The sequence below is a fragment of the Montipora foliosa genome, chromosome 13, assembly GCF_036669935.1.
Source record: "Montipora foliosa isolate CH-2021 chromosome 13, ASM3666993v2, whole genome shotgun sequence".
In the NCBI taxonomy this organism is placed as follows: Eukaryota; Metazoa; Cnidaria; class Anthozoa; order Scleractinia; family Acroporidae; genus Montipora; species Montipora foliosa.
The window spans coordinates 20,275,630-20,291,566 of NC_090881.1; the positions used below are offsets into that span (position 1 = coordinate 20,275,630).

Here is a 15,937-nt window from a genome sequence, read left to right on the forward strand (position 1 = left end):
GAGAAAGAACATATCCAAGTTCAGATGCTAAAACCGTCTCGTCCCCAGTCCCTCGCGCGTGAAAGGAAAAGCGGGGCACAGGGAATGATGGGGAGGCGAGGAAAAGCGGAGCGGCTTTTCTATTTCAATTTTCCTCCTTCCCATCACTCCCCGCGCTCGCGCTTCGCACTTGCCACCAGTTCCCCGTGCTCGTGCTCCACACTGGCTTCACAGAAAAGCCTGAGGAGGAGGCAAATGTAGCCTAAATTCACCTCCTTTTCCAGTTTTTCATTGTGGTTTTAGGACAATGTTTTCGCTGGATTTGCCAAAAGCCACATACCCAGAGATTTCAGTAACTCTTCTGGCAAGTTAAGAGTGTCTTTAAGGGCAAACCCTAAGCATTTAATTTATTTTGATCCGATCCAAAAGACTTAAGTTTTTCCACAGTTTAGTAAAAGGTCAGATATTCTGCTAAGACTGTGCAATAGTCTATCGACTCTTTCAGAACAGGGGCTCCTTGCTCACGTTATAACGATGCAAATTTTTGTGCGAGATATTTGGTACAAGACCGAAAGGAGATGAAGTCAAGAGTGTTGCCATGGTTACAAGACAAAATGTACCATTCATCTCTCTTCACGATCATTAGTTGTGATGTCTGAATAACATAACTAAGTCTGAATGGCATCGCTCATATTTTTTTTTTCAGAAATAGTCGTGACTGTGATTTTCACTCTAGTGGAACTTCTAATGACGCCACTGTCGTCATTTACATACCACAAAAGGTGCAATCATTATTATTCGTCACTTTGAAAGACTTCGGCAATCTTTCCTTCATAGGTACTTCAAGCTTGTTTATGAAAGCCCACGGACTACACGAATGAGTCATTTCTGTAAGTGAGAATACAAGGCAAATAAACAAGTACGCTGACATTTTCTTTTAGTGTGCGCTGGTTAAAAACAGTTTCAACGTGATGATACTAGTGTAAAATATTTTATTCAATTGGTCCCCTGTCTTCGGATCCACAAGATTTGGCCTTAAAACATCATCTTCAATTTGGGCCTCGTACGTGTGATTGGCCCAAAAGGTGCGCCGGCTTTTTTTAGGTACAACTAAATGTAACCAACTATATTTAAGCAACTAAATGAACTACAGACCATATTCCTATCTGTAACTTTTTTTATAGATTCTAGAATTATTTCCATTTTCTCATAAAATCTTCAAAGAACACTGAATTATTTGCAAACGAATAATCTTCCAGAGGCCTTAGGTTTGGCAAAGCGGAAGAGGGGAGCAGACGAGAATCCACTTTATGTTGCTCTCGGGTAGGGCTTCACTGACATCTCGACAAAGATCATAACCGCCTTGCGAAAATACAAAACAGAGTCGGTTCACGGCCCTCTACATTAAATAAAAAAATAAATTAGCATTTTTCACTCTGACTACGACAACTGGAAGTTGAAATCACGAGAAAGTGTCATAATGATTTGCAACAAAGTTTCTCTTCGATACACTTTTGTTCGTAATCTTCCGGGTCAGAGAGGAACAAAATGCCATTGCAACCACGGCGCTTTCCTTCACAGCGAGGCCACAGGAAACTGGGAACCAGTTAGAGATCTGCTACACTATGGTTGCTGTGGTGATGGAAGGTTCACTGTTTTTAGGTGGTCAGTCGGACTCCTCGTTTAGTAACTTGGTTGTTTCACCTGGTTCCGTATCATTATCGGCAACTGTGTCGCTGCTATCAAGAGGAGGTATTTGGTCTGTGATTGGCGAAGACCTGTCACGTGAGTCATGATGAGGACCCGCCTGCTGAGTATTAGGGGTAGTTTCCTCGTCCCCAGAGTTGCCAATCTCCCCTTCCACCTCCCCTTCGGGATCCTCTTGATCCTGCAGCAAACATAGGCTTAAGTTGAGTATCCAAATTTGGTTAGGTGATCTGTTTACCCTTATTTAAAAAGACAAACCAACGAACAATCCCTCACCTCTTCCGGACACAAATCACAAGCCTTGGCAAGTGTGAGCCGGGCGCTGTGTGAACGCTCAAGGAAATACCTGAATCAATAGAGGAAGGCGTTTAGCTTAGACAAGCAAAAAGCAAAAACAAAAACCTATTAATGTAACATACTCGAGGCAATTTTACCGCGCCTAGCGCAAGCTACAATCATCTATTTCGAATTCCGATTGGTTAAACTGATTTTCTTTAGACGATGTTGGTCAAAATTATCCGGCACAGAGGCTTTGGTTGGGGCACCCTGCGAGCAGAGCCTCTCTAAAACTCGCCAGAGGGCGAGCAAGAGAGGTTCTGCAGAAATCTTTTAAGTCGCCACAGCCCAAGTTTCTGGGCTAATCACTCCGGTCAAACCGGTTTAGAGAGCGCGCGCATCATATTTTTGACAAGGCGAAGGTCGAAATCGAGCCTTCAGTACGAAAATCAATATGGCGGCTAGGAGCGCGATCGAGACTTGGCCTGGGTTTGAAACTGTCTCCAAGCACGGCTTGCGCATACTCCATGAAGACTTTGCAAGATTTCTGCAGAGTACTTTCTTTCTCGTCGAGTTAAGAAAGGCTCTGCTGGCAGGCTGTGGTTGGGGTTACTTGATTGAAATCCGCTGTCTTTTTCTCTTCAAACACAAGTCACCTACCCGTTTGAGGTCTCATTTGACTGTGCCGGAGGAGACCAGTTGTTGTAAGTGTAGGATGTTCCACCTGAGTAGGGTCTCTAAATAAAACAAAAGGAAAAGATTTAAGGACGGTGCCTACTATTGTTATTGCGCATACGTTCTGCGCATCTGGATACTCGGATTTCCTAAGGGTATTGCTTATTAATACAAGGATATTTTTGCGCGGTTCAAAACTATGCGGAGAAAGCAGAACTTAGCGAGTTCTCTTGCATTTTTCAGAGATAATTAAGCTTCGATTTGGAAAAGAACACCATACATTGCTTTGTATTTAAAGCTTTTTACAAATATTGTTGATTAATTATCTTCGAAAAATGCGTGGTTACCCCCCAACTTTCTTTTTGGATTTGAATAACACTTGTTAAGATTTGCTTTTCCCGCACATTCAGCAAAGCGCGCAAAAATACCTTTGAATTGTTAGGCACCGTCCTTAAGCAAATTCAAATCAGTGTGCGCTATAGAAGTTCAGTGGATCTGATATCTCAAAGTCATGACTATTTGATAAACGCCCAAACTGGGCAAAGTAACTGGATTCAAACCGAGTACGTTAGGCTTGACCTCTGACTGACAGTCTCCCCATTTGTAAAGCACTTACGCTCAGCTAAAGAAGATTGAGACTTCAATTGACATTAACTGATTTTATAATAAAGTTTCGATTCAACGCGCGCTCCGATTGGTTTAAAACAGAGTGCTTTATCAGAGTGCTTTAATTTTATGTGGTAAGACTTTACATTCTCCCAAATGGTAGAGCACTTGAGCTCAGCTAAATACGTTCCAGCCTTTAACTGACGAAGTGCACAAATGGGGCTTGTAAATTATTCTATATATTTACGTCAATTGGATTTAAAACGTTTCTTAAACAACCTGTGACTGATTAGCTTGCGAAGCTGGCGGTTCATTTCGAAACGTGAGAGATTTCGAGCGGCGCGAGAAGGCTGCGGCGAAGTAAAGGCTCTTCGTTCCCCTCGCCCCAGCCTTCTCGAGGCTTCGCCACTCGAGAGCTCGAGTTCTCAGGCAACAACAGAAACGCCACCTACGAAGACTAGTGATTGATTCGCTTAGTGTTGCCAAATCAGACCATCAGAAGAGATACTGTTTCTGGAAAAATCATTACCCATCACAGCTATTTAACGTATAGCTTTATCTTACCCTATCCAGTTCATCGTTAAGCCACTCCACCGCCCAAGTCCACTTGCGACGGAGATCCTGGGCTGCCAAAAGAATCTGGTGCGCCATAGGACAGCTGAAGAAAGAAAATACAAGCTGAAGCTAAGAAAAACGCACCTAACTAGTGATACACTATAGAACTCTACGCTTTAGGATTCACGTTTTCTGGAAGAGGAAAATGGCGAACAGCTGGTAGCTGCTTGTCACGAAAAGAAGGAAATAAAATTATTTCAGCAGATTTCTCGTCTTCCAGTAATTGCGCGATAGCTTTGGCAAACAAGCCAGAAGTTAGTTTAAATCGAATAATGTTGCGGTAATTCCTCTCTATTGTTCACTTTACGAGAATTTATGGCGCAACATTCCACCCAATGAAACAAAAAAATGCCAGGTGGTATTTTTTAAACACTTACCTGCAAAATAGATTGACCATGAACTTGATACACTGGTAAGCCCTCTTCTGGTAATGATTCTTCGAGCGCTGAATTGTGTCAAACAAGCCTTCCTTGTCATCTGGGATACCTAAACAAACACAAGACTGGCATCAGCCTTTCCACATCCAGACGACCTTTCCATCGATACCACTAAGGACGCCAGCATAGTGATTCAGTTTCCATACTCGTATTATCGTGTTTTAAAAACGTCAGCGACTTCTACATATCAAGTTAGGGCCTCGGTTCCCTAAGTTCTTGACATCAGTTATTAGGCCGTACAAGCCAACGCGAAACAACGAACTTAGCATTTAAAGTACCCATTCTTTTGACATATTGTAAAGACAAGGAATAAAACAATTGAACAGTCATGACTTGAAACGTTTTCCCTTTGAAGATACAAATGAAGTGCATGAACCCGAGGAAACGAACGCCTCTCATTGACTTGTTGTTATGAAGGAGATGACAAATGCAAACCCCGGACGACTGAACTACGATTTTTTCGATATATCGACAACCTCAGCATCGCTTCGAGTTTGTACTGACGCGATACAACACTGTCGTTTATACTGTAATCATTTCATAGGAATCTTCCAGCCGCTCATATGCCATTTGTATAGGCAATCACAAGATTTCGAGTGCAATTTGGAATAAATAAGCACGAGTAAATTTTTTCAAAAACGACCAAAAATTGCAGGAGCCCGTAGGGCGAGTGCAATTTGTAGTCTTTGAAAAAATTCGATTTGATTTGCTTGATTTGAAAACAAAAGATTTGATTGGTTCTGACCAAACCCTTTTGTTTACTAGCCAATCATAATCCAGAATGTCGATGGATGATTTGCACTGGTAGAGCTGTTTTCAATTGAGTGTCGAAAGCTATTAGCGAATTACTTTGGTTTTGCATTACTTCACTCAGTGATTGGTTCAAAGTTCTCGCGCCATTTTTTCAACCAATCATAAGTGAAACCAAAACCAATCGTGGCTTGCGCGTGCACATTTTGCCGCGCTCAGTGTCGGCAACGTGTAATTACTTCGAGTTTTGATTGGTTTGCTGGATTCTCTGTCCTTTATGATTGGCCAAAGTAATTTACTTTGGTTTTGGTTTTATGACACTCGATTGGAACTCGCTCTCTTATACTTTTTGCACAGTGTTACCCTTGAACCGCACAGCTCTCAGCCAATCAAAATAAAGTACTTTTTATGTACATTATTAACCACTTAACAGGTTGCACGTGCACGGATATTACCTTTAAGCGTGTTATGTATCCTGTGAGTCTGCCATGAATCAGTGATAAGCAACATCTGAAGAAGCAGGTCTAAATATGGCCGCAGCTCGTACGTGTACGAAAACGCTACCTAAAAGCAATGAAAATAGAAAAAAATCTTTCTAAAAAACTGTTTTAAGGTAAAATGCCGACACGACTCTTTGCAACCACACTGAAGTAATTATTAAATAAATAAACTACCGGAAAACAAAAAAGTCGATAGACTTGTGACTATTAAAATTTTTATATGAAGGGATGAAGGTCCTCGAAGGAGGCAACCCAAGCATTTTTATTCAATTGAATTTCACTTTAGGTGCAAAAGATATTGAGTCAGGACATAGCTGTTACACTGTCTCTAGGGATTAGTTAACTCTTGCATTTCCACGACCGAAACATTCATTCTCCCAACTAGCACCAAAGATTTTTTTTGATTGGATAGTCACGAGAATTTGGTATTATATCATGATCACATCTTTCAAGCTGATTATATTCTTCATCCTCAATACTTGTCTGACTGACATTTCATTGAAATTGTGAGGAGAATTTACGTACCGATCACTTCTGGGTGGCAAATGCAACGGGCACCAAAGAAATATAAAACAGAAACAATGGAGCCCACTCCTAAACACAAAAGACCTGCATCCTGCACTGAACCAATCAAATTAGAGGTTGTAAAGAGCTGTGTGGTATCTGAAAAATTTGTACTTGGCCCTTCGTTTATCGCTTATTGATTTCACGAAACCTTTTTGACAATAGACCAATTCGGCTAACTCAGTGTTATCCCCTATTACAATCCTTTGGAAATAAAACGTTTTGTTCCAAGTATTTCCACATAATTTCAAAAACTCATTAATTATTTATGAGCCTAATAAGTGTTTTTTAACCCGATAAAACACTGCTGCTCGTTTTTCAAACATCACTTAAATGTGAATTGGTACAACATAGACCGAATGCATAAATGGCGGCCAAAAAAATATTTTTTTGTCTTTGAGCTAATTAGACCCACTAGCCTCGTTAGCACGGACAAAATGCAAACGAAATGTTACTTTAGAACTAGGCTAGTTGGTCTGATTTGCACATAAGGTAAAATCTACTAAGAGCCTAGCCTAGAAGGCCCATCAGGCCGGCGCTTATCTCCGGTTTCTGAAGCACGAAGCGACTAGGAGTATTTTTACTTCCCCCCCTGGATGGGATGCCTGTCTTGCCCAAGAACACAACACAATGTCCCCGGCCAGGACCCGAACCAGGACCACTCGATCTGGAGTCGAGATTTGCACATAAACAAAAAAAAGAATAATTTATTGGCCGCCATTTATGAATACAGTCTATTGAGTTAGCCGAATTAGTCTATGCCTTGCTTTTGCTACTTTAAAACTGTCTTTCCAATATGAGACAAATAACAGCGTTGAAATTCGCTTAGATGCTACGCACGTCGACTCACCTGCCACAAAAGCTCACTGAGCACTATCCGAGAGAAGTGTGGGTTTTCCCAACAGCAAAACTGCAACCAGATATAAAGCTAAAGTTCAGGGGAAGGCTTAGGACGTCAATGAGCCACAGGACTACGTTTATCACCCACAAGATACCTGAGCATTCTCAAAACTCACAGTAAGACCTTACGATGATAATGCCCCAGGAATTCCCAGACATTGCTCAAAACTCTCAGGGAAACTTGACGGTAGTTGACCACGATTTTAACCACAGAGTTTCCTTACGATGACCATAATCCAGAGAGCCTCACAGTTTCCAATCGTATACAAGTATTCAATGAAATATTTCACTGATACCCCATAGCAACAGTTGTCGTCTGTACAAGCCACCGTCATCTGGGTAAACTGTGCCTAGTAACCTAGCTATTTCATAAAAGAGAGGCTGTATTAACCTCGCTTTGATGCAAACCTTGTGACGTTTGTTGTGTCAATACAACGTAGTGAGTATTACAACAACACGGTGGCGGACTATACCAGAGGAAAATCACTTGAACCTCGTTGGCATTATCGTCAAGGTTACTTTGAACATGCAACTGGCGCACTCTGAAACTTTTTTTTCAGAAATCTGGAAGACGTAATCTGATTTTTTATTTGTTGTGCTCGCATCATACGTCGTGCTCATACTGTCGCAAGATTGGCCTGTAGCAAGATATTGTGAGTGACTGTCCAACCGAGAATCGAGACTCCTACTTGAGGACAAATGTACGCCGGATGGCTGTTTCAAGGCCTTGGATACCTCCCATTAAAAGTAGAAATAGACAAAGAGCCTCCTTAAAGCAACAGATAGTCTTTCTACTTACTCTTAACAGCTTCAAAGTGTCCTCTGACGCAGTGCTGTCTTCAATGACTTTCTTTAGATATCTAAAATCAGTTACCACGTTAGCAAATTTTAACATAGCAATTAGGACTGACTTCAAAGAAAAATCCTCGCACCAAAAGAATACATATATCGATATACCATTCGTCGTCAGAAAATGTTCTGGTGAATGTGTGTACATCTTTTCGCCCGAATACCAATGCAAAAATTACATAAAAAACCTTTGTTACTGCCGATAAAAGGCAAGATATATGACTAATCCAGTGAAGCTATGATCCACGCAGTTATGAACGCAATTTTACCAATTTCGTAGAGAAGCCTGTAAAATTCAGGACTTCAACGGGGTTTGAACCCGTGACGTCGCGATGCCGGTGCGACGCTCTAACCAACTGAGCTTTGAAGCCACTGATGTTGGGAGCTGGTCATTTCTGAGTTCATATGTTCCCGTCATTAATAAATCAACGAACGAAATAATATAGAAAAATGAATCACATATGGAACTGCGGATATGAAATCAAGTGAAGCTATGATCCTCGCAGTTATGAACGCAAGATGCCAACTTACGTTGCTTTATTGAACAGAATATCCGCTACCACGGGCTGAATTTCCATGACTGGAGGTCCCTCACCAAATGGGTTCGTCTTCGGTTGCGTACCCTGAGAAACGAATGTTAGCGGTGACAGTTCAAAGTTCACTACCCCTTCTTTAAAGCTAGTGTGGCTAATGAAAAATAATTTACATTCTTTTGAGACTCCTCATTCTTCTCATGACTCAAGCACACGGCTCGATAACGACTATGGAGGCCAATTTGTGTTATTTTGTGATCGTGCAAGAGGTAATCAAAACGACAAGCTTCGAGGCCATTTAAAGGCCCGGTCACTAAGTTCAGAACTGTCAAAAAGCCATTGGTTGCGAACTCGCAGCCGATACGCCTTAACACCACAAATCTACATTTCAAACTACATTCAGTAGCTATTTACTTTTACAATCTAGCAATCCCCGTCGTCAAAAACTTTCAACTTTCAACTGATTCACCGCACTTACTGTAGCAGAAGAACGCATCCTGCTCGATACGTCACAGCAACGAACCAGCTGAGACACGACAGAGTAAAGTTTTCCCAGTTCAGCGTACTGGTAACGAATGGGAGGCCCAGGCCCTTCATCTAATGCAACCAGCATGAAAGTCGCTGGAACACCGAGCTGGAGCAACTGTTGCCTCTGAAGATGTAAATAAAAGCCACATATACAAAGGTTACTTTCCCTGTTTAAAATATTTTAAATCATGAAAGTCTTGGTGTTAAATGGGCATTCTTTCACGTACGAATACTTGAAAGAAGCCACGGAGTAGTTTTGGCGCCAAGGTAGTTCGCTTTCCCACTTTCATCAGACATCAACAAGACGTTCTTTTAAAACGACGGAAAACATGCATCAAGCATATTCTAATACATGTAAACATTTCGGTGCAATACCAGTATTTTGTTTTCGTTTACTCAAAGGCAGCATCAAAAACAACAACAACATGAGTAACCATGCAAACGTACCTCAGGTGGACCGATGGTGGAGTACATGAGGAAAAAATGAAAATACTGCTGTAAATGGCGGCCGTGTTCAGGAACTTCTTTCTTCAACAATCCAAGCACAGCAGTCAGGATATGATCGCTGAGGGATGCCTTGTTGTCGAGTTCTACAGAACCATCAAGTCAACAGCAACAACAGCCTTATTAACATTAGATGACTTATTCGAATACATCCTACAGAGTCATTTACCCCTTTCCCTCCTAAAAGTGACGCATACGGTGCGTTCGATTGACCGTATTCCGGAATAGGAAAACACCTGCTAAAATGCTATTTTAAACATATATTTATTATCCTTGTCGTTTCAAAACGCCACACATACCGTTTTAAATCATCACTCCACGTATTCTTATTCGGGAATAGGGTAAACAAAAAGCATCCCTGAGAATAGAGTTCTCTTGCTATCCAAGGAGCTCGTCGTAGGTAACATCCTCAGAATTTCAGGAATGTTTCCTTCACTTCCTTCGGATATCACTTCCGGTCTTCCGGACTGCTTCACTTACGGAGAGGACCGGAAGTCCTACCATGTTACAAAATCAGTTCTTTCTCCTCAGTTATTTCCGGACCATGAATGTTGGTCCGGCCTGGGGTTCAAACGCCCGACCTCCCACACGAAAGTCCAATGCACTCTTGCCGAGGCCAACCGGTCATGTTGGTACAGAGAACTCTATTTATCCCCGAATTTTAGGAGAGTTCGTCAAATACAACATGTTCGAGCATTTACAAACCCCAAGTATGTAGTACAGCAAAGTTACAACACAAGGAACTCTATGATCTATCCTTTGCGAACAGTCTGTGGGTTGCTTAACAACGTGTCAGCCGGAATTTGAGGAAGCAACGTCCCACTCCGTATTTCTCTCTTCTCCAAATTTAGCCAGCTGATGTCGCCTGTAAGTCTTTTTCCTACAGTTAAGAAAGAGCATTACAGTACCAATCACTTACCAGTTTCCGGCGTGCTACCCTCCGGGTAAGGCCAACATGGACCATCTTGACGGGAAAAATGCGCCAAGAACACCAGAATTTTTGCGAAAGCACTCCGCACCTGAGAGAAATCAATCAAGGATGACCAAATAATTTTAGTTTTTGGTTTCTTTACTTTAGTTTCGCGTACTGAAGACACTTAGGTACTCTACCAATAATCGATTTGAAACTCACGGGAGCCTGATAATGCTTTTACGTGACTTATGGAGCAAATCCTTGGTAAAATCTGTTAAAATAAGCTAACGAAAAGCACGGGTCCACTGTTTAGTTGACGTCGCAAACTCATTTGCAATGCAGAACTATTTTGAAAATAGGATTCCAAGGATGTTTGTGAAGTAAAAGGACCCAGGCTTCTCACAGCTTGGTTGTGGGACAAATGCTGACCTTGATGATAACTGGAGCATTATATAAAAGGGGTATTTCCAAAAGAAAACAGGAAACGTGTTTTCTATTGGTGGATAAGTCCAACTTAAAGCATGCAAATTTGCGCAAATCTTTTTCTGTAATTTATGTATCCGGAACTTTGATCACCGATGTGTTTCTCGCTACATCATCCATTGTTACTAATATGCCAACCAGAAGCTCATTGTCTGTTGAAAAAACAACTTCTTTTGGTCCACGGTTGGCAAATTTCAGTATCAAAAAAATTCACAGAATTTCTTGCCAAATTCAATCAAATCCTTTCACTACTTTCCAAACGTGATACATACTCAAGTAAAGCTATGATCCTCGCAGTTATGAACGCAATTTTTAGCAATTGCGTAGAGAAGCCTGAAAAATTCAGGACTTCAACGGAGTTTGAACCTGTGACCTCGCGATACCGGTGCGCCGCACCATCTTAGCAACAAATGAAACGGCATACCTCTCCACTGGGGCACTCCAGCAGGTACTCTGAAAACCTGTCAGGGTAGGAGAACAACACAAACTTGGCAAACCACTCCCGAACGGACTTGCTTTGTCTCAGAAGCAAACACATCGCATCATACCATTCACCAGCAGGACCCCTGTGATATATAGACACATGCATCAGTGATAACTACATCACGAACACAAAACAAAACTTTGCAACCAAAAAACACAAACTTAAGGAAGCAAAACCGTTTGCTAAGTGTCTTTTATCCCTTTGAAGGGACCTGCATCAAGTTCAGAAACGTCGAATTTTTTTTCACGTTCTTATTAAATTCAGTTCCAACAAGTTTTCTGGAAAAGCGAAAAATGAGTGGTGAGGCGTTTTAAAGTTGCTTCACCAGGTTCTTCGATCTTCTACCTACACTTCTACACTGACACTTCTAGTTATCACACTAAGCCAACCTCACCTAACAGTTTTCTTGGTCCGGAAGCCAGTGGTGAATAGAAACTTGGAAACCAACTGAATGCTAATCATTGCGAGCTGCTCAATGTCCGCCTGTCAATGATCAACAAATAACAATCATTCTAACAGCCAGAGTGACTGTCCATTGGAATTATGTCCATATTGCTCAGTTAAGCTATGGAAGAAATTCACAAGCTGTTAGTAGAGGCTTCCGTAACTTGACAAGAAAGCAGAGAAGGCAGCAGAAATCGTATTAAGATTTCCACGAGTGAGCGAAAATCAATCATTAAACACTATTCTCATTCACTCTTGACAAAACCCTCAGACGCAATTTTGCCTTCGTATAGCTGGCTCCTTAGTTAATACCCATGAAAATAACGCGCGCACTGTAACGCGACGACTTCAAAGAGTTTGACCAGATTTCTGCAAAGCCTCTCTTTCTCTTCTCGTGTAGTGAGCCGGAAGAATTTCTTTTTTTTAAAATGACAGACTCAAGACAAATGTAACACCTAAATACGCTTTCTTGGGAGCCGCTATTGGTCCTACCTCACCACAGCCACTCAGCGAAATCTGCGCACGACCAGACTATTATGAAGACCACTTTCCATTCTCGTCACCAGAGCCTCGGATCGCCCCAAGACTCTGGGAAACTCAATGTAGGAGAACATGCGCCCTAGGGTTCTCATAGCGAAAAACTGGCTATTAGAACCTTACGGCGCCTGCTCACTCCTCGCGCTAACATGAATGCACCAATTAGAGACGCTTTTGATTGTTCTTCACGAAAACCAATGAGAAGACATTTTCCCCAGAGCTCTTCTCTCGCTCAGTCAAGGGAAGAGCTCTGGGGTCAAGATAGGGCCACTTTCACAAATGGCGACCTCCTTTACATTCTTTTGCATTTATGTTAATTAGACCTACTTCCCTCATTTTGAAACAAATATTCTTTTGAAATTTGATCGTCGCAACGAGGCTAGTAAGGCTTATTAGCATTAAAACAGAAGAATATTTTATTTGGCCGCCATTATTCAAAGAAGCCTATGGAGACAACGTTCCCCCTTGGTGAACAATGAGTGGGTTCTCTAACAACTACCGTGCTTGTGAAGTTTAGGAATGTCGGCCACCGTTTGATCGTCCTCATCGAAGACGATTTGAAAATCGAACCCTGACGTGCTTCAACACTCCAAGTGATTGCCAAGGACAGAATCAACAACCTCATCTATGGTTACAGTGTTCCCCACAACGAGTGGTCGGCGATCAAAAAATACTACCACTTATCATGTAGACCCCCAACACAGCCACTAACTGGGACGTAACGCGCTGAAAACGGCGGCTCGGAAACCCTCTTGATACTCCTCAGATAATACGTGCCTTACAATTGGTCGATTCTCTTCTTTCTCAAATCCCATAATACACCTCTTTTACCCCCGCCATGCAAAAAAAAAAAAACTTGCATGGGCATTGCATTGATAATGCAAAATTTTGGGGAGTTAACAAGATACCTTATCGGATCTGAGAAAGTAGAGAATTTGACGGGCCGTATTCTACAGTTGTTTGGCGCGCGATTTCATATCTAAAAGGTATTCTAGATACCTTGCCAACTTCGTTTTCGGCTGTACTCAGTGAAGTTACGGCTCCACTCCGCTTGCGTTTTTTCCCTAGTCAATTAATGGCCCGAATTGGAAACTTAAGCTACAATCCTCGAATTCGGTCAGTAACAGGATCTATTGCAGCCGAAAAAGGCATCTGTTTAACGTTCTAATTTGTTATTGATTACATACCGAGTTTTCTAATCCAGCGTTCGCGGTAACTAGTTTCCTCATGAACTGGAAGAATTCCACACTGTACTGAATTCGGTTGTGAAGAAAATGTACGTTTTGTTTTCGCACAGCTCTCTCAATCACAGCCGGCATCTTGCAGTCTAAATAGCCAAAAACAAAGGCAGGGTTACAATTCTTTCCCGAGAGAGAAGTGCCAAGGACTGGGGAGAGACTTTGTGAGAGGGTCTTCCCTCCTGCCTTTTCGGGTGATTCGTTTTTTCCACAAGTGTCCCTTTAACGTAAAAATTTTAACCATATAATTCAAAGACAACGTATCCAAACTGGTCGGGTTTATTGCTTTAACACACAAAGGATAACGACGCTATGGGTAGACTATAGGCTTTAAATGAGAGGGATCCACGAATTCGTCATTACAACGACAGAGCAGCATTACACGTTAATCTATATGCGATAAAGCGTCATCGCAAGTCAAAATACCTTCTACACTCTTTCCTGGTCGGTAACTCCATAGTATTATTATCTTCATTCCGAACTACATTACGACATTATGTGGTCTTTTCAGTGACACAAGAGAACCAGTCTTAACAAATCCTTTCAATGTGCAGCTGTTATGGAGCACTCTGCCATCCACGTTTGTTCTCCAAGCAAAATGTTCAGTACATAGGGACATAATATAGGTCAAACCGGCGTTGTGACCACAAACCGCCTCGATTTATCCAACCAATATCATACTGAGAAATGTGAGATCCATGCCCCCGTTTTAAGAGAAAGTGGTTTTTCTTAAAACAAATTACACAACAACTTACTTCTGTCCACGTCAACTTTCCGGTTTGAATTCATGACATCGAGACGTTCATAGAATAGGATATAAGCATTCCACCATCTTTTTTGTCGTCTGTAGGACATCCTGGCAGGGACAATGAGTAAGTGACATTCGCTGTGGCCTTAGAAAAAAGCTTACCAAAGGCTTAATGCAGTTGAAATAAAATAACCTTGTTTGCCTCTGTTTCAACATTAATCTTCATGCAAGACTACTTCACTTTCAACGGTTTCTCGAATGAAGACTAGTTTTCAAAAAGAGGCGAACGACAATTAAAAAAAATGGGCTACTCAATTCACAATCTTTACACCTTATTCCAAAATGGCCGCTATTTTTAGTTCTCTTTTGTTTGATTGCAAAATGGGCTCTTTTGGCCCCGTTCAAGGTTAAATATTCTTTTGAATTTTACGTTTGAAAGCAAGGCCAACAGGGCCAATTTGCAAGGAAACAAACAATAGAATACTAAAATACGGCGGCCATCAAGTTTTGGAATAAGGTGTATTCACTTAACTTCAAGATAACTCTTCATGGTAACGTAAAGGTACTGGTTGGGAAAAAACCAAAACTGACTTCTTTCATGGTAACCTTCATTTTCGCCACCACCATTATATGGAGGCAGTAAGGCCCAGTGGTTAAGGCGCTTGCCTTGAAATGTGGAGATCGCGGGTTCAAGGCCGATTCTGACCACTCGTTGCATTTAATCAAGGTAGCCCCTGGTTCAACTTCTCGGCGGCACCCTTAAATAGCCAACTGGTTTGCCTCCGGCCAGTTGGGATTCTTAGAGTTGTTGGAGTTTCGTTTCATTGGCCCTGAAAAGCCCAAATGGGGAGTGGTCGATTATGTTTGTAAAATCAGTCACCGTCATCAGCTCAATTGTGAATTTAACTCAATTTTTCTGAGCACAACTTGCTTTCACAAGAAATAATTCACAGAAAGGGTCGGAAATGGTCAATTAAAACGACGCACCTTTTAAGCATGTGATCAAAGACCTCTCCCATGTACTCGCCACCAAAACATTGATTCTTTAGCTCCTGTTAACAAACACAACATAAGCTCTCGAGCCATTCAAATAATCTCTAAAGCTGTGTTGAATTTGAGGTCACGAGCGTATAACAAATTGCTGACCTACGAAAAATTGATGGAATCAGAACAGGCCGGGTATGAAAAGGTATGCTGGTATGAATCGATGACCCTTTGAATCACAGCTTTTCTGTCGGGCAATTATACTTGCAACCGAGAGAGCTATCTTCTCGTAATACATATTTCGAACTTGCAATTTTGCGATCTCGGCTGATAAAGAAATATGAAAAAACTAAGTCAAAGTTACCTCTTCGTCATCCATCTTGCACTCTGACACTTCGCCGTCATCAAATTTGTACCATTTCGGGGATAGTTCAGGTGATAATCTATACCAGAAAAAAGAGCTCGTGTTACTCTACAGACTGTCAAAAACCGAAGACAAAGAAAAGTCTACGGTAACAATAAAATATGAAAATAGCATTACATGTGAAGTTACCTTTGTAGGACATAAGAATAGTAGTGTCCGCCACTGGCTTGTCCACTGTGAACCAAGATTCCCACCAATCGGAACTTAGTACTGCTTGATCCTTTATGGTTCACTTCATTTTCGTCTTCAGTTCCAGATT

The 15,937-nt window shown here is 41.6% G+C and overlaps 1 protein-coding gene across 2 annotated transcripts in view; it reads right to left on the bottom strand.

Annotated features, from left to right (window-relative positions):
* Positions 1 to 954: 954 nt before the first annotated feature.
* Positions 955 to 15,937, bottom strand: part of LOC137984089 (ubiquitin carboxyl-terminal hydrolase 9X-like) — a 72,619-nt gene continuing 57,636 nt past the window's right edge. The window contains exons 50-68 of one of the 2 annotated variants that reach the window (XM_068831292.1): positions 15,808 to 15,937; positions 15,619 to 15,697; positions 15,258 to 15,322; positions 14,278 to 14,378; positions 13,472 to 13,611; positions 11,698 to 11,786; positions 11,244 to 11,385; positions 10,343 to 10,442; positions 9,367 to 9,509; positions 8,870 to 9,043; positions 8,390 to 8,481; positions 7,809 to 7,869; positions 6,960 to 7,019; positions 5,501 to 5,609; positions 4,236 to 4,344; positions 3,808 to 3,901; positions 2,623 to 2,699; positions 1,963 to 2,032; positions 955 to 1,867 (exon numbers count right to left, since the gene is read on the bottom strand). The exon at positions 15,808 to 15,937 is cut by the window's right edge and continues 24 nt beyond it. In XM_068831292.1, coding sequence (XP_068687393.1) covers positions 1,646 to 1,867; positions 1,963 to 2,032; positions 2,623 to 2,699; positions 3,808 to 3,901; positions 4,236 to 4,344; positions 5,501 to 5,609; positions 6,960 to 7,019; positions 7,809 to 7,869; positions 8,390 to 8,481; positions 8,870 to 9,043; positions 9,367 to 9,509; positions 10,343 to 10,442; positions 11,244 to 11,385; positions 11,698 to 11,786; positions 13,472 to 13,611; positions 14,278 to 14,378; positions 15,258 to 15,322; positions 15,619 to 15,697; positions 15,808 to 15,937 — 2,057 coding nt within the window. In that variant the 3' untranslated portion in view covers positions 955 to 1,645. The remainder of the gene's footprint in view (positions 1,868 to 1,962; positions 2,033 to 2,622; positions 2,700 to 3,807; positions 3,902 to 4,235; positions 4,345 to 5,500; positions 5,610 to 6,959; positions 7,020 to 7,808; positions 7,870 to 8,389; positions 8,482 to 8,869; positions 9,044 to 9,366; positions 9,510 to 10,342; positions 10,443 to 11,243; positions 11,386 to 11,697; positions 11,787 to 13,471; positions 13,612 to 14,277; positions 14,379 to 15,257; positions 15,323 to 15,618; positions 15,698 to 15,807) is intronic. The other variant, XM_068831293.1, reaches the window with a different exon arrangement.